Here is a 25,401-nt window from a genome sequence, read left to right on the forward strand (position 1 = left end):
CGTTTTTTGGCAACTACAGACTAAAACGACTTTAAATAATTGGATTTTTAGGCTTTGTAATTTGTGAAGGTTGATTTAATTTGAATGGGTGAATTTGTGTGGGGTTGTGCGCCATAAACAAGTTGAAAAAATGTTTCGCAGGGTTTAAAAGGTAAATTTAAGGAAACTCGGTATTTACTTGGCTACTAGCTCGGGTATTGTTTGTTTTTTTTATTTAGAAAAACTTTTTTTAGCCTAAAAAACGCGTAATTTTCAGTAAACATTTATTGGATTATGTAATTTGTTTTTCACTTTTTTTTAGAAAGTGATTCAATATATATTGTGAAGTTAAGTAAACCATATGATAAGGTATTTTAGTACCATGTGGTTGGGTATATAAGTTTTTTTTACGCAAAACGATATTATTAAAAAAATGGAATAGTACTATTTGTCCTTTTTTGCAAATTTGTTATTTGCATATTTCTGAAATTTTTTAAGTTTTTAATCTATGTTATTCTTGTATGTATCTGACCTTTGGTTTTCAGGTCAAAAGTTGTTTAAATTTTTCACGTAAACAATAACGTTTCTTGAAGGTAGCGGCCGGGTGGTCGTAGGTAAATAGTGCAAGTGTTAAAGTCAGCAAACCTTAAAATATACGACGTTGATTGATTAAAAAAATGATATCCATTTGTTTTTTCTAATAAAAAGGCAGGTGTACAAAACCTAGAAATTTTTTCTTTTATTTTTTAATTTTTTAGCCTTGTCGTTGTCGCTTTTCAGGTTAGCTATAATTATGACAACTATTTATTCTTTATGACGTCATAACACATGACCGTGCAAAAGTTGAAGCATATAATATTTCCAGTTACCAGCCGTGTAACTATTTCAGTAATTCGCGACTGCTAGATGTTGTTGACTGTTTGTGACCTTTCAAAATTGCTAGTTATTTAACAAGTAACTAGAGTAGGCCTAGGTGTTTTTTTATAAAAAAAGTTACGTGCAAAAATGCAGGTTTTACTTGTTTTTATATGCTAGCTGTTTGTAAGAAATTTCACCGTTTTTGTAAGTTTTTTTAGCTTTTTAAAAAATTTTAAAGTGAGAAAAAATAATAGAAAGGAAAAAATTAAAACGAATGTAAAAATATTTAATGTTGGAATGTGTAGCCTACTATTAAACATATTTACCAACTTTAATAATAATTAAACTTGTTTATTTTTAAGTTAGAAATTATTTTTTTGTAAAAATGAGATTACATTTAATTTTAATACTCTGTTCTGCTGTATATTTATCTATGGTGGATTTTTCCCACGGTCGTGACGTCAAGACCACTTTGGATTGCGATTTTAACGGAAAGCCCCCGTTTTGTGAATGGGAAAGGGAATGGTTTGGGATGCGAAGAGCTGGATGGAAAGTCGGAAGAAAGATCAGAAATTCGAAGTTGAGAGACGAAGACGGTATTTAAAAAAAAAATTTTAAACTTTTAAATTTTTTTTAAAATAGAAGTAAAAAAAAATGATCCTAGTAAATGTCAAATTTTTTTAATTTTTTAAAATTTAGGCGGCAAGTTTTTATATTTTCGCGCCAAAAGTCGTCCGGTCGGCTTTGTTTCCCGACTTAAGAGTCCTCAATTCGTCGGAAGTGTAAGCTGCCTTTCTTTCAAGTTTTCGATCGGGGGCTCAAAGTTACCTTACCCAGATGGGCTCAGTTCTTTAAAAAGTAAAACAGATGCAAAATTTAAAATTAAAAAAATATATAATTTTGACTAATATTAAAAGAAATCTATTATTTAACTTTAAAATTTATTTTGTATCGTGAACAATAAAAAATCAAGTATAAACCATATCTCAGAAATTTGATTAAATTGGTAAAAACTAGAAACCTAATTTTTTACCAAAAATCACACGTTTTTAAAATTCTACTTTTAAATAAGTTTTAATTAAACTTCTCAATTTGAACGGGCATGAAATTTGAAACAAGACTTTTTGTTTAATTTTTAGTATATTTGGTGAACGACGCATCCCCAAACTTTGAAAATTTGATCTATGAACACAAAACTAAGACGAATCGGAGAAAATTTATGGAGGCCGCGATTGAAATTAATTTAAACGAAAAACAAAATCAAATAATACTAGATTCGGGAAGGAAAGATATGGTAAGAAAATGGGTTTCGTGTTGCGTTACGTCTTACCCAATGACGTCATATTTAATTTAATTACGTCACATAAATTTGTCGATACCTATACGCTTTTATTTAAAGACGTTTTTAACCAAATTTGTAATTATTTTATAAATTTCGATTTTGCCTTTTTACCCTAAATTGACACCAAACTACTAGCTCACACGCAACTGAGTAATTAAATGAATGAACTTCATTGTTGTAGGAATAGACCGATCTCGTGTTACTGATAGCTTCTATAATACACAGTAATGCGAGCCTGTTAAAATAGACATAATGTCATTGCGGTATTGCGGGTTTGACTTATAAACATGGCTATATAGATGTTTACTAATTTAATAAATGTAGGGGATTACAAAACTTTAGCATAAAAAATGGCCAATTTTTTAATTATGGTGTTAAAAAAAAACTTAAAAATTGGATATAAATTTTAAAGATTAAAATCACACTTACACGAACGCGTGTTCCTTTTTGAAATATTATACATGTTAATGTGATATCAAATTTTTAAAGTAATAAACCACTTGAAATGGACAATAAAATACCTTAATTTTACACCATTTAATTTTAAGCTAGATTTTAAATATGTAAGCCTTCATTTTTTGGCTATTTACAAAACAAATAACTATTTCTTGGACAAAGCGAATTAGGAAAATTCGTGGCTTGCCAAAACCTAAACGATCATTAGCTTTTCAGTGCTTGCGGCCATGGACAAAAATATTTATAAATTTTATGTAATTCTCAACCAAAAATGTTATAGCATTAACGATTACATGGTAGGCTATTAAATGTTATCACCTAGGGTCGGTATAGGTCAAAATATTTACAAAATATTTTTTTAATTTTGTAAAATGTGGCATTTTAGGATTTTTCGTTTTAAATATTTTAAAGTAAAAATCGTAAAATTAATTAAGGATAGACCTATTTTTTAAATAAATATCTATTTTTTTAATTTTAAAACATTTTATATTAACTTTAAAAGGCTTTAATTTAAAATATTTACGACGCTTTTCTGAAAACAGTTTTACAAAGCCAATTTACATTGCATTTTTTTACTCTACTTAACTTTAACAGTGCCTTAATTTTTCCCACCAAAATCGGTAAAAGTTCTCAGTCAATTAATATCACGGGTCAACACTTTTCGAGAGTTTTCGGTAAACGAAAGCGTCCTTTTAGTATCGTTTGACCGGAAACTGTGAAGTGCATTTTGAAACCTGCTATTGTATATATATATATATATATATACTTGGTTAAACTGTCGCAATTCATTATCGTACAGAGTGTTTATACAATAAATAAGTAAGTAAATAGTGCTAAAACTAGTAATTGACCTTTCAATTTAGACTGAAAAACGTCTTCGTAGCAACTAAATAAATATTTATAAAAAGGCAGTAAATTCTACGCTTAAAATCCGGTTTATATACTGTTAAATTATGTAATTTTTTTTATGAAGACCTGTATATTTTTAAAAAACACTTTTAGTATTAAAAATTTATTACAATTTTCGATTTGTTTTTAGGTGAGTAGTCATCTCATTATCGAAACGACGCGCGGGAATTCAAAGAGAGGATTCGTTATTATTGATGACGTAAAAGTTTTTCATTGCTGTAAGTAAAATTACTTTTTTCCAGAAACCTAAAAAAGATTCACTTGACGTTCATTCAAAATTAATTCAAGCATATTTAGAAAAAGAGATAGTCCAAATTTGTGGTGTATTAATAAATATAATACATAAATAACGTTTTAAATAATTTTTAAACCTTAACAATTTTTTAACTGTTTTCAGCAGCAGAAACTTCATTCACATACCACCCCTCCACGACAACCCCTTTACCCCCTAAAAGGTCCGAGCATATTCATCTAGGGGCCCAAAGCGAGGATAAAATGGAAAAAACGAGCATCGAAGATGATTTGAATACTGACCGAAAGGAATTATTAATGAAGGGTAAAGATGCTGGACATCAAATTTTGCGACAGCTTCCGGCTAAGAGCGGCGGGATCGAAGTTATGCAGGTATGACGTAATAACAGTGTGATGTTATAAGTAAGTGTGTTGTATAGTGACGTCATAAGAAAGCTACAGAATAATAGTATGACGTCATAAGAATGCGTGTTAAAGTTTTTTTTTAATTTGTGTTTGTATTTTTAGTTGCTACCGTCAGGCTCAACCACCAACATACAAGGTTCGGTGTTCTCGTCCGAATCCTCCCCTCCCATTGGCTCGCTTGTTCAGCCGGAACGCCCAACCCACGTGTCAGCTTTGACGTTTTTGCCTTCGTCGGATACTCAAAGTGACAAAAGGAGAGTTCACGTGACTCAAAGAAAAAAGGGAAGACGAAGGTAAAAAAAAAAAATAATAAAAAATAATTTACAAATATTTGTTGCAATATCCTTTATCTGTTATTTATCATTTTTATTATTCAAAAGTATGAAAATTTTTTTTAACAAATTAAACACATTTAAAGGCAAAAAAAGAAGCATCGAAAACATCGCAAGGGCGGCTCACGAAGCCGCCTAGCGACAACTAAAAAAGCCAGGCTACACGACTCGTTTTTAAGTAAATTAGCAAGCACAGCACAGAGTCAACCCAATCATGGCTTTGGCGAAGTTTTTATTGAAGGTACCAAATTTTAAGTTTATTTTTGATCCAATTTTAATAACCTTCTTGTTATTGTACTTTTAAATATTATTTTTCTACGAATGTAGCTATTTAATAGATAGAATAATCCTAGGGTAAATTTATAATATTGTAGTATTTTTATAATATCCTAGCATTTTTTATAATATCGTTGCATTTTAAAAATATTTTTTTAACCTTATCGAAAAAAAATTTTATGACATTAATTTTTATAATTTAAATTAAAGAACGACCCACGTCTCCACATGATTTAACACCCACTTTGAACTCTTTTGAGCGCATCGGTGCTTGCGATTTTATTGAATACACGCAAAGACTGCGAAGTTGCTTTCGCGCCTTTTTCTCAATTCTGTATAAAAGGCCACGTGGATGCAGGTACTAGTTGTACTATTAAAGTGTTTTGTTAATTAATACTTATATAAAAAGTTCTAAGAGTTTTTTTATGACGTTTTTTCAGGTCTCTTTATTCTGAACTTGAGCTCTGTCTTATGAAAAGTGCCGAATCATGCGTGCCATCACGTGATGTATCGAATACTCGTTTGGAAGAACTAATACTTGGTACATTGCGTACCAACTTTCAAACAAGAAAAGTAAGTTGTGCTGTAACTAGGTCCTCTATTATATAAAAATAGCCTATGTTTGTAATATGTTGTGAAACAGATTACATTGTAAACTTGTACAATAATTCAATTTAAAAACTATGGTTTATCTTAAGGTTTATTGCGAAGAAGACGGCGCGTTCGTTTTTCCTAAATTTGCTGTAGCGAAACTACCGATTCAATGCGGTCCTCGGTATTTTATAAAATTATCAACCTGTGGAAGCCCTTTTTCCAACATATTTAATTTTGAACACGGAAATCCACAGTTATGCAAGTAAGTTTTTCTTTTGTTTTGTGTATACATAATTGTAAAAATGCTGCATAGCCTAAGCATGGGCCTACAACCATTATTTACCCTGGCTCAGTCAAGGTCTCTTTAGCTACCTTCGCTACATTTTTTTTTTTTTTTGTATATATCTTTATCCTCGATGTGGGAAAATCGAATGCGCGACTTAAACATAGAGTAACATAAGTTACTCCGACCCAGTCTCGAGTTGCCTGTGGCAGTTTGGGATATTATAGAGACTATAATTGCCTGGTAGTTATGCTGCTGATTAAGTGCTGGCTCAGCAGGAGTTTATACCGTTTATAGCGCCTTACTCAAGGGCGCTACAGCATGAGATCAGTGGGGATTGAACCCACGACCTCATGTGTGGTGTAGCAAGTGTTCTTACCACTATACCACACTGCCGGTAAACTAGTTTTTGCTACTAGTTTTAACAACTTTTCTACGTCCCTTTGTTTGGTTAAGATTAGATGTAGTTTTCAGCAGGTTACTTAAGTAAACTATTGCATGTAAGCTCTAGATTTTGAAACCAATACATTACATGGTAAAGCCTAGAGCTTCTAGCAGCTATTACTTGTTTTGTAGTAATAATTGTTATGGTAAAGGATAAGTAATTTTTAACAATTTAACATGTAACAATTCTAAGTATAATCCATTTTTTGTTAGGGAATATTATGGGGCAAATGAATGCCAGAGACGTACAACTGCACAAGAATGTAATTTTGACAGTGAAACCATGCTGTCCTATGGCTTAAGTTTACAATACCAATTTGCACATAATCCATTTTGTTTGCATTTACCCTTTAGTGCATGGTGGCCAGATTCTGACTAGCCATGTTATTATTTGTACATTTTTTTTTTGTTTTTACATGTCGATGTTTTCTAATGTTGTTTTTTATTGCCTTTTTAATGAAATATTTTTGCTAGCTTTTTGTTATCTCAATTTTTAAGATGTATATTTTTTGGTATTTTATTAAAAGTTTTAAGTAATTTTAATGATAAAATAAATTTTGAGTTTTTTTTATAAAATTTACTTAACCTTAAACAAGATGTTAATTTATTTTTAATTTAAACACTTTATTAATTTGCACAACAGTAAATTTAAATTATCAGTACTTCAGATATATCAACAAATTTTACATAACCACATTTGTTTGTATACAAAAAATTGCTTTAAAGTTTTAAAATAAATTTGTGACATACATTAAATTCAGTTAATTATGTATATGGTAACTTATTAATTCAGCCTAAAATTAATTTGGGCAGGGTTAAACTGGCATGGAGCTATATCTATATATAAAATATAGAATACAATGTTTTATTTCTACAACCTTGTTATAATTTATATGAATAAATTTTTCATTGCTTTTCATGAGCAAGTAAAAAAGATAAGGTTAAACATCCATGAATTCATGCTATTACAAAAAAGTTTTTATATACATTTTAATTGTTTTTTAATGAAATTTAAATAGTTTATGTTGTCAAAAACATGAGATCAAAAATCAAAATCATCACCAATTTCCAAATAAACATCATATTCGTCTCTGCTACAACTTCCATCAGCAGTAAAGACATACTTATGGTATGTACCATCTATACACACAGCAATGACAGAGTTGTTTTTACCAAAAACACATTTACACGGACATTCTGCAGGCACTGTGAAATGACAAAAACTCCATTGTGAGTCAGTGTATTTTTTAAATGGGGCAACTTTACCGGCCTTTGCAAATGCCGACCTGCGGTTTAAACCTGTGTCTTTTAGGGCAAATACATGCACCGTGCCTTTGTCGCTAGCTGCACAAAGATATGACGAGTCTTTGTTAAAGTTTATGCAGTGTAAAGAGGCAGGGTCCGTGCCTCTACGCAGTTCGACAAGTTGCTGTCGTGATTGTGTATCAAAAAGACGAATAAGAGTTCCTTTTTCTGAAGCAGTTGCCACAATTGTGCCTTGGTTATTAAGGGATATACACGCTAGTTCATTCTGGTGAGCATTTATTGTAATCGGACAACTGGAACCTGCTTTACCTACAGCTGATAAGTCAATAATTTGTAGGGTACCAACTGTGTGTCCAAGAATGGCCATTATTTTTCTTTCTGATGTGGAAACGACTTGGCATAGCCCAAGTGGGTTACTTCTGGTATCAACTTGTAATAATTTTTTAGATTGATTGGGAAAAGCAAAAATATAAGCACATTTTTCAAGAACGACAACCAATTTGTCTCGGCTCATACAAGTAGTGAGAATTTTATGAGCAAATGTATATTGTACGACAAACTGTTTAGACTTGTCATCCCAAATTTTAAGGACGTTTTGGGGAAATTTAGCCTTTATACCCCCACCAACTACGGAAAGAAGGTTTGTTCTATGTAGCATAGAAACTTGAGATACACTTCCAATTTTGTTGAGGCCAAGTTTAAGTTGTTGAACTAAGGGCTCTGCATTATAAACTCTAACACCTTCATCAGTTGAGCATGTGAAGCAATTCTTTTCCTGGTTAAATGTTATGTTATGAACGCTATAGTTCATTGTTTAAAGGGTAAGTTTTTTTTAAATACATAAAATACTTTTTCTGAAATCTAAAAATAGAGAAGTGATAAAATTAAGTTTAAATATTTTAGGCCTTTAAATACTGTTAAATTAGGCTGAGCTACTACATATAAATATTAAAATAAACTACACTATCAACAGTTGGCAAAAATGTACCTTTTTCATAAAATAAACCTTGTTTACCAATTTTAGTCACGTGATGTTGTAAACAAAGTAAAATCAGCTGGTTTAATATTCATTCAGGCGTTTACTAATAATAAAAATTATTTATTACAAAAGTATACAGTTTTAATAAGAATTTTTGTTTTGGCATTTTTGTAAATATTAATTGACTTTAAGCATTGAAATTTTTGCAATACTTAATATTTGTGTATATTTTATTTTATGAACTGTGGCAATAAAATCGTAACTAATTTAAATATAAATTTGTTTGTAAAAAAATATATTTTGTATTAATACTATTTTTTAAATAATTAATGTTATAATTAGCGTTATATCAACTTCTAAGCTTAAAATTTGTATATTTGAGGATAAACAACTTAAAAAAACAACGCGTAAAATTACCCACAGTTCTCGGATTTTACATGAGTTCTGTCTTTTCTCAATTTCGATTGAACTGGAAACATGAAGGCAAAGGGAGAGGTTCGTTTTTAGCCTAAATTAGCTTCATTTTAAATATTAGTTAGGTAGAAAAGCAAAATGTACTTTGATATAGTGTTTGGTTTTTCAATTTTGCCTAGAAAGTTATGTATTGGCTAAAACTTTACTCGGTAAAGTCGACAAAAAGTTAAAGACAAAATTTACGTGTAATTTTGAATAAGGTATTTGTTGTTGCAGCTTCGAGAATATAAGGTTGTTGGACGTAAACTGCCGTCTACAGCGGTTCCACAACCCCCTTTGTTTCGCATGCGATTGTTTGCACCTAATCACATCGCCGCAAAATCACGATTTTGGTAAGTTTAATTTTTTTTAAAACAAGATCTACTAAATTCTTAGCAACAAGCTAAAATAAAATTTAGGCAAATATTTAAAAGGTTAAGGCAGTTTTTAATATAAACATACCCTTCTATTAAAAAATGTGAAAATGGTGTTTAATTAACAAAATTTTGTTTGATTTAATTCAACTTTTTATTTTTAAAACCCAAGTCCTTATTACTGTAATTTTCTAATAAAAATTTAAACTTTTATACAATTGTTCCAGAATTGTTTGCCATTAATATGCATTTTAAATATAAATATCTGATTAACTTGGGTTTGTAGATAAGGTTTTGTTTAAACTTTATTTAATTTTTATAAATGTTAAAATACAGTTAAAAAAATTTTAATATCTCAACTGCTTAAATAATCTGTTGAAAATATTATTTAGGTATTATTTGTCATATTACAAGAAAATCAAGAAGAATGCCGGCGAGATCCTTCAATGTAGCAAAAGATCAGAAAAATCTCCAGGTTATGTCAAAAACTTTGGTATTTGGTTGAGATATGATTCTCGTAGTGGAACCCATAACATGTACAGGTAAGATTGTGATTAACCTTTTTTTTTCTTTGACCGTGTTTTATATATATATATATATATATATTTAATTAAATTATTTTTTATTTATTTTGAACCTGTTTTGCTGTAAAATTGTTGTTTACAAATTTATTATATATACTGTTTAATTTTATTATAATAACTGTTTTATTTTAGAAGTTAGCATTGATATTAGTTAATATTAATTTTAGTGTCTTTAAATAAAGAAATAACATTTATAGTTTGACCTATTAATTTATTAAAATTGTGTATAAAAAACTAAACTAAAAGAAATTTAAGGCTATAGTTGTATTCTAAATTGTTTTTTTTTCCAATTTGCGTTTATATGATTATGTATGTACCAAAATAATGTAATGTTGTTAACAAAATAGTAAGTTTACATTCAACCAAATGTCCTTAATTTTTAAATTGTATATGTTTTTTTTTTTAGAGAGTACCGTGATGTGAAAGTTGCAAGTGCAGTTACTGCTTGTTACAGGGACATGGGAGCGAGACATCGTGCCCGTCCCGGTTCCATTCAGATCATGAGAGTCGAAGTCGTGCCCGCTTCCAAAACGAAGAGAAAGCATGTCAAACAATTTCACGTAAGTTGAAATATTGTCTTAGAAATTATATTGTTGTAGTTTTAATTTTTTTAGTTTGGGTTAGTAAAGGCTTTTGTTTTGTATTAAATCATTAAAATATTATTTATATATTTTATCAAATGCTGATTTTATATAATTATTTCAGCCCTGATTTTATAAAACGTTCAATATTTTATATTAATTTTTATTTGACGCAAAACTAAGGTTAGAAATAATTATATTGCATTAAAATTCTTTTTTTTAGGATTAACGTTTTTTAATTTATGAATAACTTACGTACACTTATAACATTATTTTGATTACTTTAGGATTCAAAGATTCGATTCCCAATGCCCAGAATGGTTTTAAGTAAATCTCGACAGAATGCTCCGCGATTTACCTCTAACAAACCAAACCTTTTCTATTAAGGGTTTTCACAAAATAAAAAGAAAAATATATAAAGAGTCGTTTTTTTACCAGTTAAAATTTGTACCTGTTTTTTTAATTGTTTGGCATTTTTTAGATAGCTAAAAAAAGATCGTAAAATTTATATGTGCATGCTATGTAAATGCATAAATTTATTTTTTCTTAATGTAGCGCAACAAAGTTTATCCCATTAAGTGCCACAGGCATCGATTTGACCCTTTCTACGTAAAGATTTTAGGTCAAATTTCATATAGTGGCAACAATTAGTTACAAACGTTGAAAATAATTAATACGACAACAAGTAAAAAACTTGAAGCTAAGCATACGATATTTGTAACTAACGAAAATTAGACCATGTTTAGTTCAGGTTCTTCATGTATTGGTGAGGGCGGAGTTATTATAATAACATCAGATGCTGAGCTTGGTGTAGTTGGGATAGAACTTGCAATATCTGAATGTAGGCAAAACAAATGAATATTATACTGTTAACCAGTCAAATGCACAGTAAAGCTTACTTGACATGTAATCCTTGATGTTAAAATGTCGACCTTAACGTTAAGTAAAATTCGTTACCCCGACCCAGTCTCTAGTTGTCTTTTGCACTTTGAAATACTGACAGTTAAGCTGCTGATTAAGTATTGGCACGTACATAGACCCTTATTTTAAGGCGCTACAGCATGAGAGCAGTGGAGTTCGAACCCATGACCTTATGCAGTAAAGCCAAGTGTTTTGTTTATTATACCACGCTAGGGTTAAGGTCCAAAATGTTTAAATCCCAACAAAACCATAATAAATACCTTTGACACTTATCACAAAACCCTATAAATGTACCCTATAGGTTTTCATTAGTTTAAAATGAATTGACTTTGTGGATAGGACAATGTGTAAATAATCTACACTAAGTATTTAATATAAAAAAAAACAAGTTACCCCACCTGTGTGTGATGCATTTCGTGAGTTATTTTGATGTCTTTTACCAATCCAATTACATAACATTCTTGAAGCTAAACACAAAATTTTACTATTCTAAATATACGGAACAAAAAATATAAATTCTAACAAAAGTTTAAACTTTGACTACCTGTAAATATTGATCACATTCTTGACAGTTCTTCTATAAATGTTTTTTTCAAGTTTTGTTAAAGTTGTATGCTTTAAAACAGTTTTGTCTCGAAACCGTGTTAAAATACTTTACTCCTCGTTACTTAACAAGGGTATAACTAATTAAAATTGTATGCAAGTGTGGCCTACAAAAACGCTGTAAGGTCTTAACATCAATAATTCAAGTCAAGAAAGGTTTATTATTTATTTAAATTTGAAGAAAAGAAAATGTACTTCGGTTAAAAAAACGTGTAATATAAATAACATAAAAATTCTTGGCTTGAAATGATAAGCATCCAAATAAACCTTGGCTGTTGCCTATCAGATAAGTTTTTTCCCTCGCGGGTTTTTAAAACTGGTCGTCATTAACGGTTTAAAAGGTTATTGCAAATCGAATCAAACACACACAAAATTACGGGACAATATAGAAAAATAATATAGAGACAATTTAACAAAGTTGTTATTACTAATATTGTAACCTTATTCAAAATTAGCGTACTCGCTTATGATTAAGACTAATAAAAAAATTGTCAATTACGTATACGTATAAACATTATTTTAACAAGACAAACATATAAGAATTCAGAAAGAATGGAAAATGATCTAACGTCAGCCTCCGCCGCCTCTCTGGGGTCCCCTAGTGACAACTCTCTCGTCGGGTCGGGTAGCAGAGTAGGGAGGTGGAGCTGAACTTGGTTGACCTCATCCTTTGTTTTCTGTTTAAAATTAAATTTAAATAGCCATTAAAACGATTTTTTACACAAACCAAAAAATTTACATGTACCAGGATAAAAGTTTACAGTAAGGTGTATTATCTTGTAGTATTACGCCTTAAGTTAGCGTTGTGACGTACCCGGTTTGTCTTCGGTGCCGCATACACATTTCCACAAGGCCTCGCAGGCTGAAAAAAAGTCAAAAATTGAGTAGATAAAAAAAGTAACTTAGTCCTCTTATACACAACATTTACATATAAAGGCGGTAAACATTGTAAAGCCCAAAGTCAATTTAACAACCCATAAAAACAAATAAAACAGGTTTTAAGAAGAAAACATATAAAACTAATAAAGTAACATCACTTACCCGATATTATAGTTCAGCACATGTCACAACTGTGCAACCTTTCTTCGTTACGAAACTCAAATCCGTAGAAAATTTTGAGACCAGAGTGTTAAAAGTAAAGGGTTTAATTATTGATCTAAAAAATTTAAACAATAATACCATTTTTAGGTAGGTGTAAAAACAAAAATAAATTGGTTTGTTATTTTATATAAAATACTTTAAAACCCGATATGATTCTGACATCTTACGAAACCAATAACATAATGGTACATAAACCATATCTAAATTTTAGCACCGTTGCTAATTTTACAAATTGTGTCAAAGATACTAGCCTACCGTAACTTAAAAACTGCAACAAAGCATATAAAATACGCGAAATTGTAAACAAAATATACAAACATTAACATAAAGAATGTATACTATGCTTATATTATTTCCGCTCGAAAATTCAGTGAGTAAGTAAACTACAAAATGTTTAAAAAATATGTATGTATTCATTAAATATAATCGCGATCTTAAGTACATTTGTACCATCATCTATTAGTTTAGAATGAATTAACCAATTTTACTAACTGACAACCTTTTTACTCAGTTTTACATGTTTAACTGCTAAAACTCAGTTCATTTTTAGTGACTCGGTTATTACTGGTTTATAAAAGGGTACTGACTACTTCATTTGAATACTACACAAAGAAAACTTTATGCGTTGGCGAAAGGGGCTTTCTAAATTACGTACTGCTTTGTTATAAACGTGCATCATATTTATTTCTGTTTGAATATCATGGTATTTTTATAATAGAGCTGTTAATTCCTTCGCTTTGGTTAGTCAACAGACCGAAAAATACGCCATGTCATGCCTTTGTTTCTTTATTACTCTAGCGCAAGGCTCGAAACAGGAAACGACATATGTTTCCATTTAAAAACGAACTTTAAAATGCGTTGAAGCCTTTTTCAAACCCTGCTCGTACGAAATTACAACAGTTTATGTGAATTAAATACTTAACTTTTAATAGCAAACCTTGTTAACGTGCAAATTTTTTAGGTTGCAAGTAATAATTTTGGTCTGTATTTATATACCTATCTTTATTGATTTGCGCTGAAGTTACATTGTTATTTATATGTTTGTTATTAAAGTTATTAGCAACACATAGGCTACGTAATAAAATATTCATGTTTCATTGTTCTATGTCAATATTTAATTACTTAACAACACCGTCTGATATGCCCCTGTTGTTTTTAGATATTACTTACATTTGTATAGATTTACGATTTTAAAAGTGTATTTTAATCACGTGAACCGAAAGAGAATCAATCAGTTATAAAAAAAATAAAGTATCCAATGTTAAATAATTTATAAGCGTTGTTAAGCAAACAAATTGAACTAAAACAAAAATATGCTACTAATAAAATAGTAAATAATCTAAAGTTAAATTACTTTTGATGTCCTAAATTGGCCAACGTCGTAAATACAACCAAGAAAAATTTATTACAGAAAATTTAACTGACTAACAATAAAACTGGAAGCAATTTTGTTGTTGCAACACATTTTGTTTTTTATCAAGCTTTTTTTCAGAAAAAGAAAAATCGTTAAAAACGTAAAACGGCTCATAAAAGGTAAAATAAATTAATTTTTCTATGTATGCCAGCATATAGGCATACAACCGTGACGTCAAGCGTCACGTGGCTGCATAATTAAACAAACAAGCATTTGAATATAACAAACAAACCCAAAATAAAATGTACATTCCTTATTAAGTCTTAACCCCTTTTTTGACACAATTTAAAAAAATTTTTAAAATTAATATTGTTTTTAAAATGATATTTATGTCAAAAGTTTTAAAACAAAAGATGTGTCTGTTTTTGTGACCATAAAATCTTGTCATAAAAAGGTGAAAGCCCGTTTCCACGAGAGTTTGTATCATTTCCAGCGTTATCAGCGAATTGCTCAGAAAGCAAACGACTGTTTTAGCAGAAAACAGAACTGTGTCACCAGTGGAATTGAACCTAGGTCCTCGTGTAGTAAAACCAAGTGTTCTAAAAGAAAATTGTCAAAAAATGTCGTTGGAAGCAATAAAATACGAAAACAGGAACCTGAGGATTTTGGACCAACTTTTGTTACCGAACGAGCATAAATATGATGAAATAAATAACATCAACGACGGATGGCATGCCATTAAAAACATGAAAGTCCGTGGTGCACCCGCTATTGCAATTGTGGGTTGTTTAAGTCTTGCCGTTGACATTAAAACTCGAAACTTTACTGACATTCAAGAGTTTCATGAATTCGTAAAACAAAGTTTAATATTTTTAACGACGGCTAGGCCCACTGCTGTAAACATGGGAAAATCTTCTACATTTTTAATTCAGTTGTCTGAAAACCTTGTAAAGGATAAATGCGACTTAGAAGAAGCAATTAACGTCGTAGTGGAAACAATTGAGAAAATGCTGCATTGTGATATTGAGGACAACAAAAAATTAGGCAAACATGGTGCAAATCATATCAGAGAACTTTGTGCTAAACTGGATACTAAAGGAGATGGCAATATTAATGTCTTAACACATTGTAATGCTGGGGCATTGGCTACTGCCGGATATGGCACAGCAGTTGGCGTGATTAGAAGCCTTAATAAAGAAAAACTTTTAAACCATGTTTACTGCACCGAAACCCGACCTTACAATCAAGGGGCAAGATTAACAGCGTACGAATTGGTTTTCGACAATATACCATCTACTCTGATATGCGACAGTATGGTTGCTCTACTAATGCAAACCAAAAAAATATCAGCTGTGATTGTCGGCGCAGATCGGGTCTCGAAAAATGGTGACACGGCAAATAAAATCGGGACATATCAGATTGCGATTTTGGCCAAGTACCATGGGGTACCATTTTATGTGGCAGCACCATTGACTTGTCATGATGAAGATCTCGAACACGGCAAGGATATTGTTATCGAAGAAAGGCCACGACATGAAATGACATCGATCGCCGGAGTTAAAATTGCAGCCCAGGGAATAGGTTGCTGGAATCCTGCTTTTGATGTCACACCCTGGGATTTAATAACTGGTGGAATTATCACAGAACATGGAGTTTTCCGGCCAGATGAAATGCAAGGAAATTTGAAAGATATCCTGAATAACACAGACTAAAAAATTTGTTGTGTAAATTTTTTTTTGACCGGTGTTTTAAATGTGAAATCTTTTTGTGTCAATGTGTTGTAGTGGTTTAAAGCTGTAACTGCCCTTGTATCATTGTTGTAATTTTTGTTTAACAACCAACAACATGCAATTTTACATAAAGTTTTTTGTTTGCATTAAATGCAATAAACTGTATTTTTTTCATGTTTTAGATATTTTGCACTAAATTAAATAAAAAAAATCAACAAAAATGGAAACAGAATTGCAAGTCCAAGGAGATATCCCCAAATTGGACGAAGAGAAAGATGTTAAAATTAATGGAGAAAAGGATAAATGCTTGCAAAGCATGGAGGAGGAAGATGAAATAGAAGATGAGGAGAAATGGGATTCAAATGATGATGATTGGGAGGATTTAAGTGAAGGGAACAGCATACCAGAGGATGACCGCGTAAATAATCCTGCAAGTTGTGGTAAGTTATATTTTTTTAGCCTACTTAACGACATCTAAATTAGCACAAATTTTTTTTAAATATTTAATTTAAAGGCTGTGATATTTTTAAATAGTTAGTTTCTTTAATATGCGCAAAAAATATTTGTCCTGTACCAGTAATGTTATTTTTAGAATGTTATTATTAATTTCTCCATAATACGATCACTACAAATTCTTACATAATCTTTTTTACTAAGATTAACAAATGCAAAATTTTAGATCCAAGGTTGATGGCAGCTTATTTTCGACGAGCTTTAAGAAAATCAGAGAATTTAGAATTACCAGAAAGTGTAAAAGTTTTACATGGAAATTCTGGGGAGGTTTTATATTTAATCGGAACTGCTCACTTTAGTAAAAAAAGCTGCGAAGAAGTTGAAAAGGTAGTTTTTCCATTTAATTCAATCACATTTTAAAATTAAAGGTATATATATATATATTTTTATAAAAAAGGTTTATATATAGTTCTTTTTTATATTAAATTAAATTTTATCCTTGAAAAGGTAAGTTGTTTTAATGAATTCAGTTAAATTTTACCCTTCAAAACTGTATTTTTTTCATAGAAAAAATGTATTTTTTTTAATTATTAAAATAACTCTTTAAAAAATATGTATTGTACCCAAATTGATAAATAATTTTTTTACAGGTGATCCAAATGGTCCAACCTGATTATGTTGTTTTAGAACTGTGTCCTGCCAGAGCACATATACTTACAATGGACGAAGAATATTTTCTAAATGAAGCAAAACGATCAAAATTTGACAAATTTAAAGAATTTTACCAACAGGTAGGTATTTTATTTTGTATACAAATAGTTAAAGTAAAATACTTACTTGCTTCTAATTTTTGTATTTATACCTAAATTATTTTTTTGCTTTCCAAGCCTTAGATTTTAACACAAACTTAAACAAAATTTTTTTAATATTCCTTTTTTTTATTTCAAATAATTTAAAAAATGCAACTTTTAAAATTAATATGTTGTTTATTGTGACTTGGTCATTTTTTATGAAAAAAATTTTAAAAAAATATAAAAAAAAATTTTTTGAAAAAGATTTGAAAAAATATTATTTTAAATAACAATTAATATTCCTATTCACAGAGAGGTTTATTGTCAAGTTTTGTGTTGTTATTAATGCATGAAGTTTCTGATTCAATAACCAAACAATTAGGAATGGCCCCAGGAGGAGAATTTAGATCTGCTGAAAAGGAAGCCTCAAAGTAGGTCTAATTTTTATTTTTGACCAACATTTTTAAGGGTTTAATTTACTTTTTAAAAATAACCCTCAAAAAAGTGTTTCCTTTTGGACTAAAACTAGCCCCATTTTTGAGGCCTTTAACCCATTAAAATGTACCCCTTTCTAACAAATAATTTTTTTTCTGGTTCCGTAAGTTTTTGGGTGAAAGGAAAATTTAATATTTTTTCGTTTTAAAATGGATTAGGTTTTGTCATTAAACCTACTATCTTTAAAACCTCTTTTTATGCTCATTTAAATTTTGTACCAATTAAAATATAATTTTGTATATACACTCTATTTATCAATTTCACATTCTAAATCGTTTTAATATTGGTTTAAGTCTAAATCCGGAATCTAAGTGTTTAATAAAAGGCCCCGACTATCTTGCAAATCTAAATAATATGTTTTTTATATGACATTTTAGAATATCGGGCTGTGGAATTTTTTTGGGAGATAGACCTATCGAAATTACCATGAAGCGAATAATAGCATCCCTCTCATTTTTAGATAAACTCAAATTTGGAGTTTCTTTGCTACAAGATATAAAACCATTAACGTTAGTATTATTAGTAACGAAAATGTTTTAAATGTGTTGCACCTTTTTAAAAAAATTGTTTAATATTTAATGAGGAAGTAATTTATAGCGTATTGAATTTGATTGATTGTAGGCCTATACATTTGTTTATAGTTTCGGTGCTTTATTTTACACTATAAATATACACAATTATTTTACAATTAGCTAAGATGAAAATATTGCAAAGAACTTCTGATAATAAAACAACAATATAAACACTAGTCCTACCTAAACTTACTTAATAGTTTAATTGTAAAATAAAGATTACCCATTTTAACTGTCTACTTTTTATTGTTCAATATTATCCTAAAAAATATAAAAAATCAAATTTATTTTTTGCTCATTCAATTTTCTTTAGTGCTGAGGATGTAGAAAAATTAAAGGAAAAAGATATGCTCGAACAATTGCTTGAGGAACTTATGTCTCAGTTCCCTCATTTACTTAATGCAATTTTGAGTGAACGGGATATTTTCTTGACCAAAAAACTGCAAAAAGTTTTACAACTTCCCGTCCAGCTTCCAGGTGGAGGTAAGAAATAATAATTATATATATTAGTTTAAAACTAAATGCTTATTTAAGTTTATTTTTCAAGTATGTTATTTGGTATGAAGTGTCTATTCTGGAGCTGTTATAATAACATTAATAATAACAGAATATAACTGGTTATATATATTATTATTAAAATTTTGTGTTTTATCAAGTGCTTTTTTGCAATTTTGTATTTTTTAGTCAAAAAAAATGACGAATCACCATTTTATATTTCTTTAAGCTTATTTTGCAGCTCTCATGTTTTTAAAAATTAACTATTAGGTAAAAAAAAGCTTACACAAATATTTATCTAATTTTATTAGCATTTTTTCGTTTCACCTTTTCAGTTCATTAATAGAAATTTTCCTAAACATATTGGTTATCTATTTACCAAATGTTTATTAAACAGTTTAATTTCTACTATATATATAATTTCTACAGCCCTAGCCTACCACCTCCTATTTTTTCTTGTTGTTAAAGAAAATAAATTGTGTTTTAATTTGGGTTACAAAATTTACATTTGAGCAGCTTCAATGACCCAAAAATAATCTTTAAAAATGTTTCTTTAAATTTAACAAAAATTTGGCAACAAATAGCCAATAAAAACATATTTATACTAAAAAAACTAATATTTAATAATTTACATTTTTAAATTTTAGGTCTGGTACCCCCAGTTGCTGTAGGTGTTGTTGGTCTGGCCCACAGTGCTGGAATAGAGAAATTATTTCACACTGAGATATCAGACCAACAAATGGAAGAAGTACAAAAGTAAGTCAATATGTAAAGCAATTTTAAATAATACAGGCAGTGTGGTGTAGTGGAAGGAACACTCGCTACACCAGACATGAGGTCGTGCGTTTAATCCCCACTGATCTCATGCTGTAGCTCCCTTGAGTAAAGCGCTATAAACGGTATTAATTCGAGCGCTATAAGCGGTATCAATTTGACTTTCCCACATTGGGAAAATAGATATATTCAAAAGAAAAAAATAATTAACAATTATAGCTTTTTATAACAATAACGAACTCTTTTGACAAAAAAAAATAAACCATAAAAAATGATTTATACACGGAAAAAAATGACAAAATTTAAAAAAAAAAATTTGTTTTTTCGTTGTTTTAGAATTCCTCCCCCTTCAAAACTAGGTAAAGGTTTCAAGTTTGTTACAAAGGGAGTATTACTGGGGGCTGTGGTTTATGGAATGTGGGGGTTTGTAACATGGAGTGGGTTGTATGATCAACTAGTATACTACTTGCCTGTGCAGTATTAGATTTCCAAATGCATCTTGCAAAGTTTGGTTTTAAAGGGACTGTATTCGTTTATTTGTGGGGATTTTCTGCTATTTTTAATATTTTTATGTAAGAGGTAAATTGTCAAACCATTTTTGTTTAAGTTTACAGAGAGTTGTTAGGGCTATTTTACGTTATTAAGCGTATATAATGCTTTTTGTGATTATGAGGCTTATGAAGTATATAGCTTTGGTGTAACTATTTTCAATAAATTGTTTTTTAATTTTTTTTTTCTAATACAGAACTCCAGTTTTTGTGTTAGTTTTTTAAAGAATTTTTTTGTGAATCGGTGCAATAGAAAAGGATGCATTATGCAATTTTGTAGGGGAATTTTGGTACATTTTAAACTTTATTTTGAAGTAATGGTTTTAAATTTCTTGTTTTAGGCTACTTTTTTTCAGCTTTTTACCGATCTTATTTTATTTTTTATATCAACCATGCTTGCCATAAACCACTGTACATAAATATCGTGTGACTTAATTTTTTAAAAGTTTTTTGAAGGAATCACTGAGAAATTGTCTTAAAAAGTATAGATACCTTTTTGGTTTGTAAAGTTTTTTTAATGTTTTATTTAGTTTTAACGATTATATAATGTCAACTCATTTTTTTATTTATTTTTTCCGTGTTTTAAGGTTTTTAAATAGGACGATATTTCATTTTGTGTGAATTTGGTGTTTTGGTGTGTAAAATTGATGGAACAGTTGCTTATTGCCTTTGTTTAAAATTAAAATAACTAAATGTCCTATAGTTTTTTAAATTTTTATTTTTTTTAACGCCATTTAAAGAACATGATTGAATAAAGATTCACAAGACATTATTGTGTAATACAATATATTAAATACAAATAAAAAAATGCCAAAAAAATATAACTAAGAAGTTGCGCCAGTCTCTTGGTTGAGTTTTGCCATCAAACTGCAAACTAACGAAGCTTGTGGGGTGTGTATAATCATGTTTATTTTATTGTCGTTTGTTTGTATCTGAAAAAATCGCTTCACCTCATTGAGTTCATATGACGAAGAATGATAGCTAACTGATATCAGCAATGCTTTGTTTTCGACCTTTACAAAGTGTATCCCTCGATGATTTACCCCGATGTACAACGCCACAATTCTTTGAATTTTCTCCTCACCTAAGTTTTTGGTTGCTAAAGCATAACCGGTGAAAAATGCGGAGCCATAGGTTGGTATTTGTGTCCAGCAATATCTCAAATACAACAACTCAAGTTGAGATATTTCTCCTGGCCCTTGCTCGCTTATTTCTTTGTACTCCACGATTAATTTCTGCGGCCAATTTACGGTGCGGTTCCTTAATTTTGACACACAGAACACCTGCCTCAGGGTGTTCTCATTGAAGTAACTAAGTTTGTGTTTCTTCGTGTCAAAGGGACCGTGTTGGATGCGGGCAACTATTGCTGCCATTGCAACAGCTACTTGATCAGAACAAGGATATAGACCTCGTATGACTTGAGCTCTTGCTTCTTCGTATAAGAGTTTAATGGAAAATATATCCGTTACAGATTCCTCCAGAGTGGGAAGTAAACGAACATCTCGCTTCATGACAATCCTCGGTTTCTCCTCTTTGCATGCTTCCCAACTAATCCCACTCAGCTGATGTAAAATTTCGGGCCACTTTTGCATTTCGATCGGCGGGCTGTGATCAGGTTTTAGTTGAAGATGTAAACTTTTTGATGTAATCCACAACGAAAAACATTGTTTTGCTTCCTCTGACAAGTTAAGGTTAGTTATGATCTCACGGACTGTTGTGTTACTTCCATGCCTTAACTCCAAAGCCTTTTCCGTACCATCCATTCGATGAATCATTAATTTATGAAATGGCTTATGATTTAAATCCTTCAGTAGTTGTATACATTTTGACCAATCTTTGGACCTGATCTGCTCACAACATTCGGATGCAGTTCTTCCTTGTTTATCAAGCACCATCCGATCCAACAATGGGTGATCACACAAAATTTTAATAATCTGCCAATGGCCGCAACCGGCTGATAAATGCAATAAACTTGTTTTGTTGCGGTTACAAAGATTTGGATCACATCCTCGTTCTATAAGAAGAGATACAGCGTCGACTCTACCATGCCAACAAGCATAATGAATTGGCGCCCAGCCATCATGGTCCCATGTTTCTAACAAGCTCATATCGCTACACAAAAACTGATCCAAAGTTGCGATGTCACCATCTGCGGCGGCTCTGTGCGCTGGAAACTCTTCCACCCAACTCAGTTCCCGGTTTTCATCATTTTTACCCTCACCCTTGTACCATTGTTCTCTGTCGGGAACTTTTATTTTGCTGTAATTGGGTTCGCCCATCCCATAATATTTATTTACAACCAATCTATTGATTTTGTTATAAGGTTCAACTATTGATTTTGTAAGCGGATTATGCACGATCTTGTCACAACGATCCGTTAATTTCATCTTCTGCATAGCTTCATCTGGCGCTAGTTTATTCTCCAGCAAAAACCAATCCCGGTTTAGCTCCGTAGCATAAGCAGGGTTGGTTATATTTTCCATTATTCTATCAAGGGGTACAGGTCTAAACAAACTTTGCAAACCAAATTGCTTCGAAACTTTTTCTTTCAGCCATATAGTCACAGCTTCTAGTAACTGTGATGTTTCATCGGTGAATTTCCCCTTATGATGACTTATTTCATCTCTTATAAAGTTTGCTTTGTAAAATGAAGTATTTTCCGATTCCGAAGCTAAGTTTTCGGCCACCTTTACCATTGTCGGAGCAATATACAAAGAAATTGGTGTCAAAAGACCTCCAACGTTGATTTTAATTGTAGTGGCGTGAAATATCCTTTTTATTTTTAAACCCAGTGGAAACTCTGCACATCCTTGTGTTAGTTTGTATATATGGTCGCTAATTATTTGACGCATCTTAACTTTCGTGGTCGCCGAAATATTTTTCTCGATACAAGGAAAAGTTTTTTTAAAGTTTTCTTCTTCATTGCAGGTCAACAAGATTTCAACATTGTTTTTAAGAATTTTCTCAGGTTGTTTTAAAGTATTCGGGGTAATACGTACAACAGCAATAAATAGCAGCATTTTTCTGTCCAAAATTAACAAATTAAACGTATTTACAGAAAAATTAAGTTAATTTTAGGTGATTATTATTTGTTTTGAAATGTTGTGAACTATTTTTAATATTTACTATATTTAGAAATTTTTTCAACCGTGACACAAATATTTTTTTACGATTTATCCTGAACTTATATATGTTGGTTGATTAATTTTTAAATACTAAAATACTTTGTCCTGTTTTATAAATTGAATAATAAATTTGTGCACAATTTTTTTTTTTAATTTGTTTGTAAAATATTTGGTTTTTGATGTTTACAACAGAATCTTGTTTTGTTAGTTAATAATTTTTTAAAAATTTTTTTTTTAATTTTTTACCAAATTTTGTTAACCGTAAAGATGTTTTACACGCCATATTTTATTAGTATTTATAATTATGTACATTAGGTCTCAGAAATGTGTTTTAAAAACAAAAAACTAGAGGATTTTCTAAAAATATTAAAATATACGATTTCTATGGTAAACTTTTTTCTCAGCGCCGAGATTTTAATTTTTTTCAGCTTGTATTCACGATTTTCACGTTTTTATGAATGATTTTTTGTTTGTTTCCGATTTAAACTTATATTATCTATTTCATTCAGTTTTTTATTAATTTTTTTTTCGATTATAAATTGTTGACTGATATTAAGAAGGTATACCAAAGTAATTTAAATTTTTTTTTTAGGTTTGACATTTGTCTTTTTAAATTATTTAAAAAAAAATTATTTGACAAAAATGCCGTATGGCTCCGGAAAAGAAGAAGAACAATCTAGAAAACTTTTTATAGGTGGTTTGTCTCGAGAAACGAGTGACGAAGCGCTCAAAAGTTATTTCGATAAATATGGAAAAATTGTAGACTGTGTGGTAATTCGCGATTCAGAATCAAAGCGCTCAAAAGGGTTTGGATTTGTAACTTATGATTTAGAAACAGAAGCCGATGCCTGCATGAGTGAACGACCTCACAACCTAGATGGTAAATCCATCGATGTTAAACGAGCAGTTTCACGTGAAGAATCATCAAAACCTGGTGCTCATGTGCAAGTAAAGAAAATATTTATTGGTGGTGTTGAAAATGGTTGTGACGAGGATATGTTGGAGGAGTATTTTAAGCAGTTTGGAGCAATAGTCTCCTGTGCGATTCCCGTCGACCGCAACACACAAAAAAAGAAAACTTTTGCCTTTATTACGTTCGAAGACTTTGACGTTGTAGATAAATTAGTAGCAAAGCGATACCATCAGATTACACCTAACCATTCCTGTGAAGTAAAAAAAGCTTTATCAAAAGATGAGATGGAAAGAGCTAAACAATCCATGGGTGGGAGGCATGACTATAACAACTATGAAGAAAGAGGAGGAGGCGGACGAGACAGGGGCTGGGGAAGGGGCGGAGGAAGAGGAGGAGGAGGAGGTGGAAGAAGTGGGGGTAGGTATCAAGGTGGAGGTGGAGGCGGGGGTGGTTATGGGGATTATGGCAATGATGGTTATGCCTCATATGGCAACCAGAGCGGATATGGTGGATATGGTTCCGGGTATGGTAATGACAATTCAAATTATGGACCAGTGCGTGGTGGTGGCCAATATGGTCAAAAATCTAGTGGTCCATATGGAGGCGGTTATGGTTCCGGTAGTGGTGGTGGTGGATATGGTGGTAACTCTTATAATGGTTCAGATGGTTATGGTGGATATGGTAATAACAATAGTGGGTATGGTGGTGGAGGAAACCATAATAGCGGATATGGTTCAGGAAACACCAATAATAGTGGATATGGTGGATATGGTAATCAATCTAACTATGGTGGGCAGGGATCGTATGGTAATTCGGGAGGGGGGTACTAGGTTGATTCTGTGAACAAACCAATTTAAAATACCATTTTTTATACAAAATGCTACTATTGATTCTAAAATAACGAGAGCCAAACTTGATTACAAGAATAAAAAATGGTTTTTAAGTTCACGAACAAAAAAGATTTTGTAGTTTTTGTTCTTTGCGAGATTCTAGTTAGTTTTGAGAATTTTTTGTGATTTTAGTATTTGAACTTTCTTTCATTCAACTTTATTTGTTTATTTTGAAAAGTAATCTATTTTATAAATATTTAAAAGGTTTTTTTTCTTTTTTATATTACTACTGCCGGCCTGAGTTTTTTTTTATAGTCAAATAGCAAAAA

The 25,401-nt window shown here is 30.7% G+C and overlaps 7 protein-coding genes and 1 long non-coding RNA gene across 10 annotated transcripts; 5 read left to right on the forward strand and 3 right to left on the reverse strand.

The window, feature by feature from the left end:
- The first annotated feature begins 1,204 nt into the window (after window positions 1-1,204).
- Window positions 1,205-6,895, forward strand: LOC145744778 (uncharacterized). Of its 2 annotated transcripts, none has more exons than XM_082562721.1 (11): window positions 1,205-1,433; window positions 1,537-1,695; window positions 1,977-2,131; window positions 3,675-3,762; window positions 3,945-4,168; window positions 4,304-4,494; window positions 4,620-4,774; window positions 5,020-5,167; window positions 5,250-5,382; window positions 5,508-5,665; window positions 6,344-6,895. In XM_082562721.1, the coding sequence occupies exons 1-11, from the start codon at window positions 1,223-1,225 to the stop codon at window positions 6,507-6,509; spliced, it is 1,788 nt and encodes a 595-aa protein (XP_082418847.1). In that variant the 5' UTR covers window positions 1,205-1,222; the 3' UTR covers window positions 6,510-6,895. The 2 variants fall into 2 exon arrangements, with proteins under 2 accessions (XP_082418847.1, XP_082418846.1); XM_082562720.1 differs by having other exon boundaries at window positions 3,942-4,168; window positions 6,344-6,894.
- Window positions 6,680-8,253, reverse strand: LOC145744779 (WD repeat domain phosphoinositide-interacting protein 4-like). The gene has a single exon (XM_082562722.1). The coding sequence runs from the start codon at window positions 8,205-8,207 to the stop codon at window positions 7,173-7,175; it is 1,035 nt and encodes a 344-aa protein (XP_082418848.1). The 5' UTR covers window positions 8,208-8,253; the 3' UTR covers window positions 6,680-7,172.
- Window positions 8,254-8,769: 516 nt separating this feature from the next.
- Window positions 8,770-10,787, forward strand: LOC145744550 (large ribosomal subunit protein eL20-like). The gene is made up of 5 exons (XM_082562425.1): window positions 8,770-8,870; window positions 9,066-9,181; window positions 9,595-9,744; window positions 10,193-10,346; window positions 10,655-10,787. Exons 1-5 carry the CDS (start codon window positions 8,853-8,855, stop codon window positions 10,751-10,753), a joined length of 537 nt encoding a protein of 178 aa, XP_082418551.1. The 5' UTR covers window positions 8,770-8,852; the 3' UTR covers window positions 10,754-10,787.
- A 1,251-nt stretch (window positions 10,788-12,038) lies between these two features.
- LOC145745723 (uncharacterized) lies at window positions 12,039-13,068 on the reverse strand. Its single transcript, XR_014281269.1, has 3 exons — window positions 12,933-13,068; window positions 12,706-12,753; window positions 12,039-12,568 (listed from the first exon to the last, which is right to left on the reverse strand). It is a non-coding gene; the product is annotated as an uncharacterized LOC145745723 (long non-coding RNA).
- A 1,766-nt stretch (window positions 13,069-14,834) lies between these two features.
- On the forward strand, window positions 14,835-16,259 carry LOC145746249 (methylthioribose-1-phosphate isomerase-like). The gene has a single exon (XM_082564488.1). It carries the CDS (start codon window positions 14,967-14,969, stop codon window positions 16,056-16,058), a length of 1,092 nt encoding a protein of 363 aa, XP_082420614.1. The 5' UTR covers window positions 14,835-14,966; the 3' UTR covers window positions 16,059-16,259.
- A 24-nt stretch (window positions 16,260-16,283) lies between these two features.
- LOC145746247 (traB domain-containing protein-like) lies at window positions 16,284-20,901 on the forward strand. The gene is made up of 8 exons (XM_082564485.1): window positions 16,284-16,516; window positions 16,756-16,916; window positions 17,180-17,320; window positions 17,633-17,751; window positions 18,193-18,324; window positions 18,701-18,870; window positions 19,530-19,638; window positions 19,993-20,901. The coding sequence occupies exons 1-8, from the start codon at window positions 16,297-16,299 to the stop codon at window positions 20,138-20,140; spliced, it is 1,200 nt and encodes a 399-aa protein (XP_082420611.1). The 5' UTR covers window positions 16,284-16,296; the 3' UTR covers window positions 20,141-20,901.
- Window positions 20,854-23,292, reverse strand: LOC145746246 (krev interaction trapped protein 1-like). The gene has a single exon (XM_082564484.1). The coding sequence runs from the start codon at window positions 23,222-23,224 to the stop codon at window positions 21,029-21,031; it is 2,196 nt and encodes a 731-aa protein (XP_082420610.1). The 5' UTR covers window positions 23,225-23,292; the 3' UTR covers window positions 20,854-21,028.
- A 635-nt stretch (window positions 23,293-23,927) lies between these two features.
- LOC145746248 (heterogeneous nuclear ribonucleoprotein A1-like) lies at window positions 23,928-25,090 on the forward strand. Of its 2 annotated transcripts, XM_082564487.1 has the most exons (2): window positions 23,928-24,923; window positions 24,954-25,090. In XM_082564487.1, the coding sequence occupies exons 1-2, from the start codon at window positions 23,972-23,974 to the stop codon at window positions 25,070-25,072; spliced, it is 1,071 nt and encodes a 356-aa protein (XP_082420613.1). In that variant the 5' UTR covers window positions 23,928-23,971; the 3' UTR covers window positions 25,073-25,090. The 2 variants fall into 2 exon arrangements, with proteins under 2 accessions (XP_082420613.1, XP_082420612.1); XM_082564486.1 differs by having other exon boundaries at window positions 23,928-25,090.
- The last annotated feature ends 311 nt before the right edge of the window (window positions 25,091-25,401 follow it).

The sequence above is a fragment of the Corella eumyota genome, chromosome 3, assembly GCF_963082875.1.
Source record: "Corella eumyota chromosome 3, kaCorEumy4.1, whole genome shotgun sequence".
NCBI lineage: Eukaryota > Metazoa > Chordata > Ascidiacea > Phlebobranchia > Corellidae > Corella > Corella eumyota.

Coding starts and splice junctions, on each gene's coding strand:
- LOC145744778 (XM_082562720.1), top strand. CDS start 1,223: ATGAGATTACATTTAATTTTAATACTCTGTTCTGCTGTATATTTATCT. Junction 1,434..1,536: donor GAAGTTGAGAGACGAAGACG/GTATTTAAAAAA, acceptor TTTAAAATTTAG/GCGGCAAGTTTTTATATTTT. Junction 1,696..1,976: donor TGGGCTCAGTTCTTTAAAAA/GTAAAACAGATG, acceptor TTTAATTTTTAG/TATATTTGGTGAACGACGCA.
- LOC145744550 (XM_082562425.1), top strand. Junction 9,182..9,594: donor GCCGCAAAATCACGATTTTG/GTAAGTTTAATT, acceptor AATATTATTTAG/GTATTATTTGTCATATTACA. Junction 10,347..10,654: donor AGCATGTCAAACAATTTCAC/GTAAGTTGAAAT, acceptor TGATTACTTTAG/GATTCAAAGATTCGATTCCC.
- LOC145746249 (XM_082564488.1), top strand. CDS start 14,967: ATGTCGTTGGAAGCAATAAAATACGAAAACAGGAACCTGAGGATTTTG.
- LOC145746246 (XM_082564484.1), bottom strand. CDS start 23,224: ATGCTGCTATTTATTGCTGTTGTACGTATTACCCCGAATACTTTAAAA.
- LOC145746248 (XM_082564486.1), top strand. CDS start 23,972: ATGCCGTATGGCTCCGGAAAAGAAGAAGAACAATCTAGAAAACTTTTT.
- LOC145744779 (XM_082562722.1), bottom strand. CDS start 8,207: ATGAACTATAGCGTTCATAACATAACATTTAACCAGGAAAAGAATTGC.
- LOC145746247 (XM_082564485.1), top strand. CDS start 16,297: ATGGAAACAGAATTGCAAGTCCAAGGAGATATCCCCAAATTGGACGAA. Junction 16,917..17,179: donor GCTGCGAAGAAGTTGAAAAG/GTAGTTTTTCCA, acceptor ATTTTTTTACAG/GTGATCCAAATGGTCCAACC. Junction 17,752..18,192: donor GCTGAAAAGGAAGCCTCAAA/GTAGGTCTAATT, acceptor ATGACATTTTAG/AATATCGGGCTGTGGAATTT.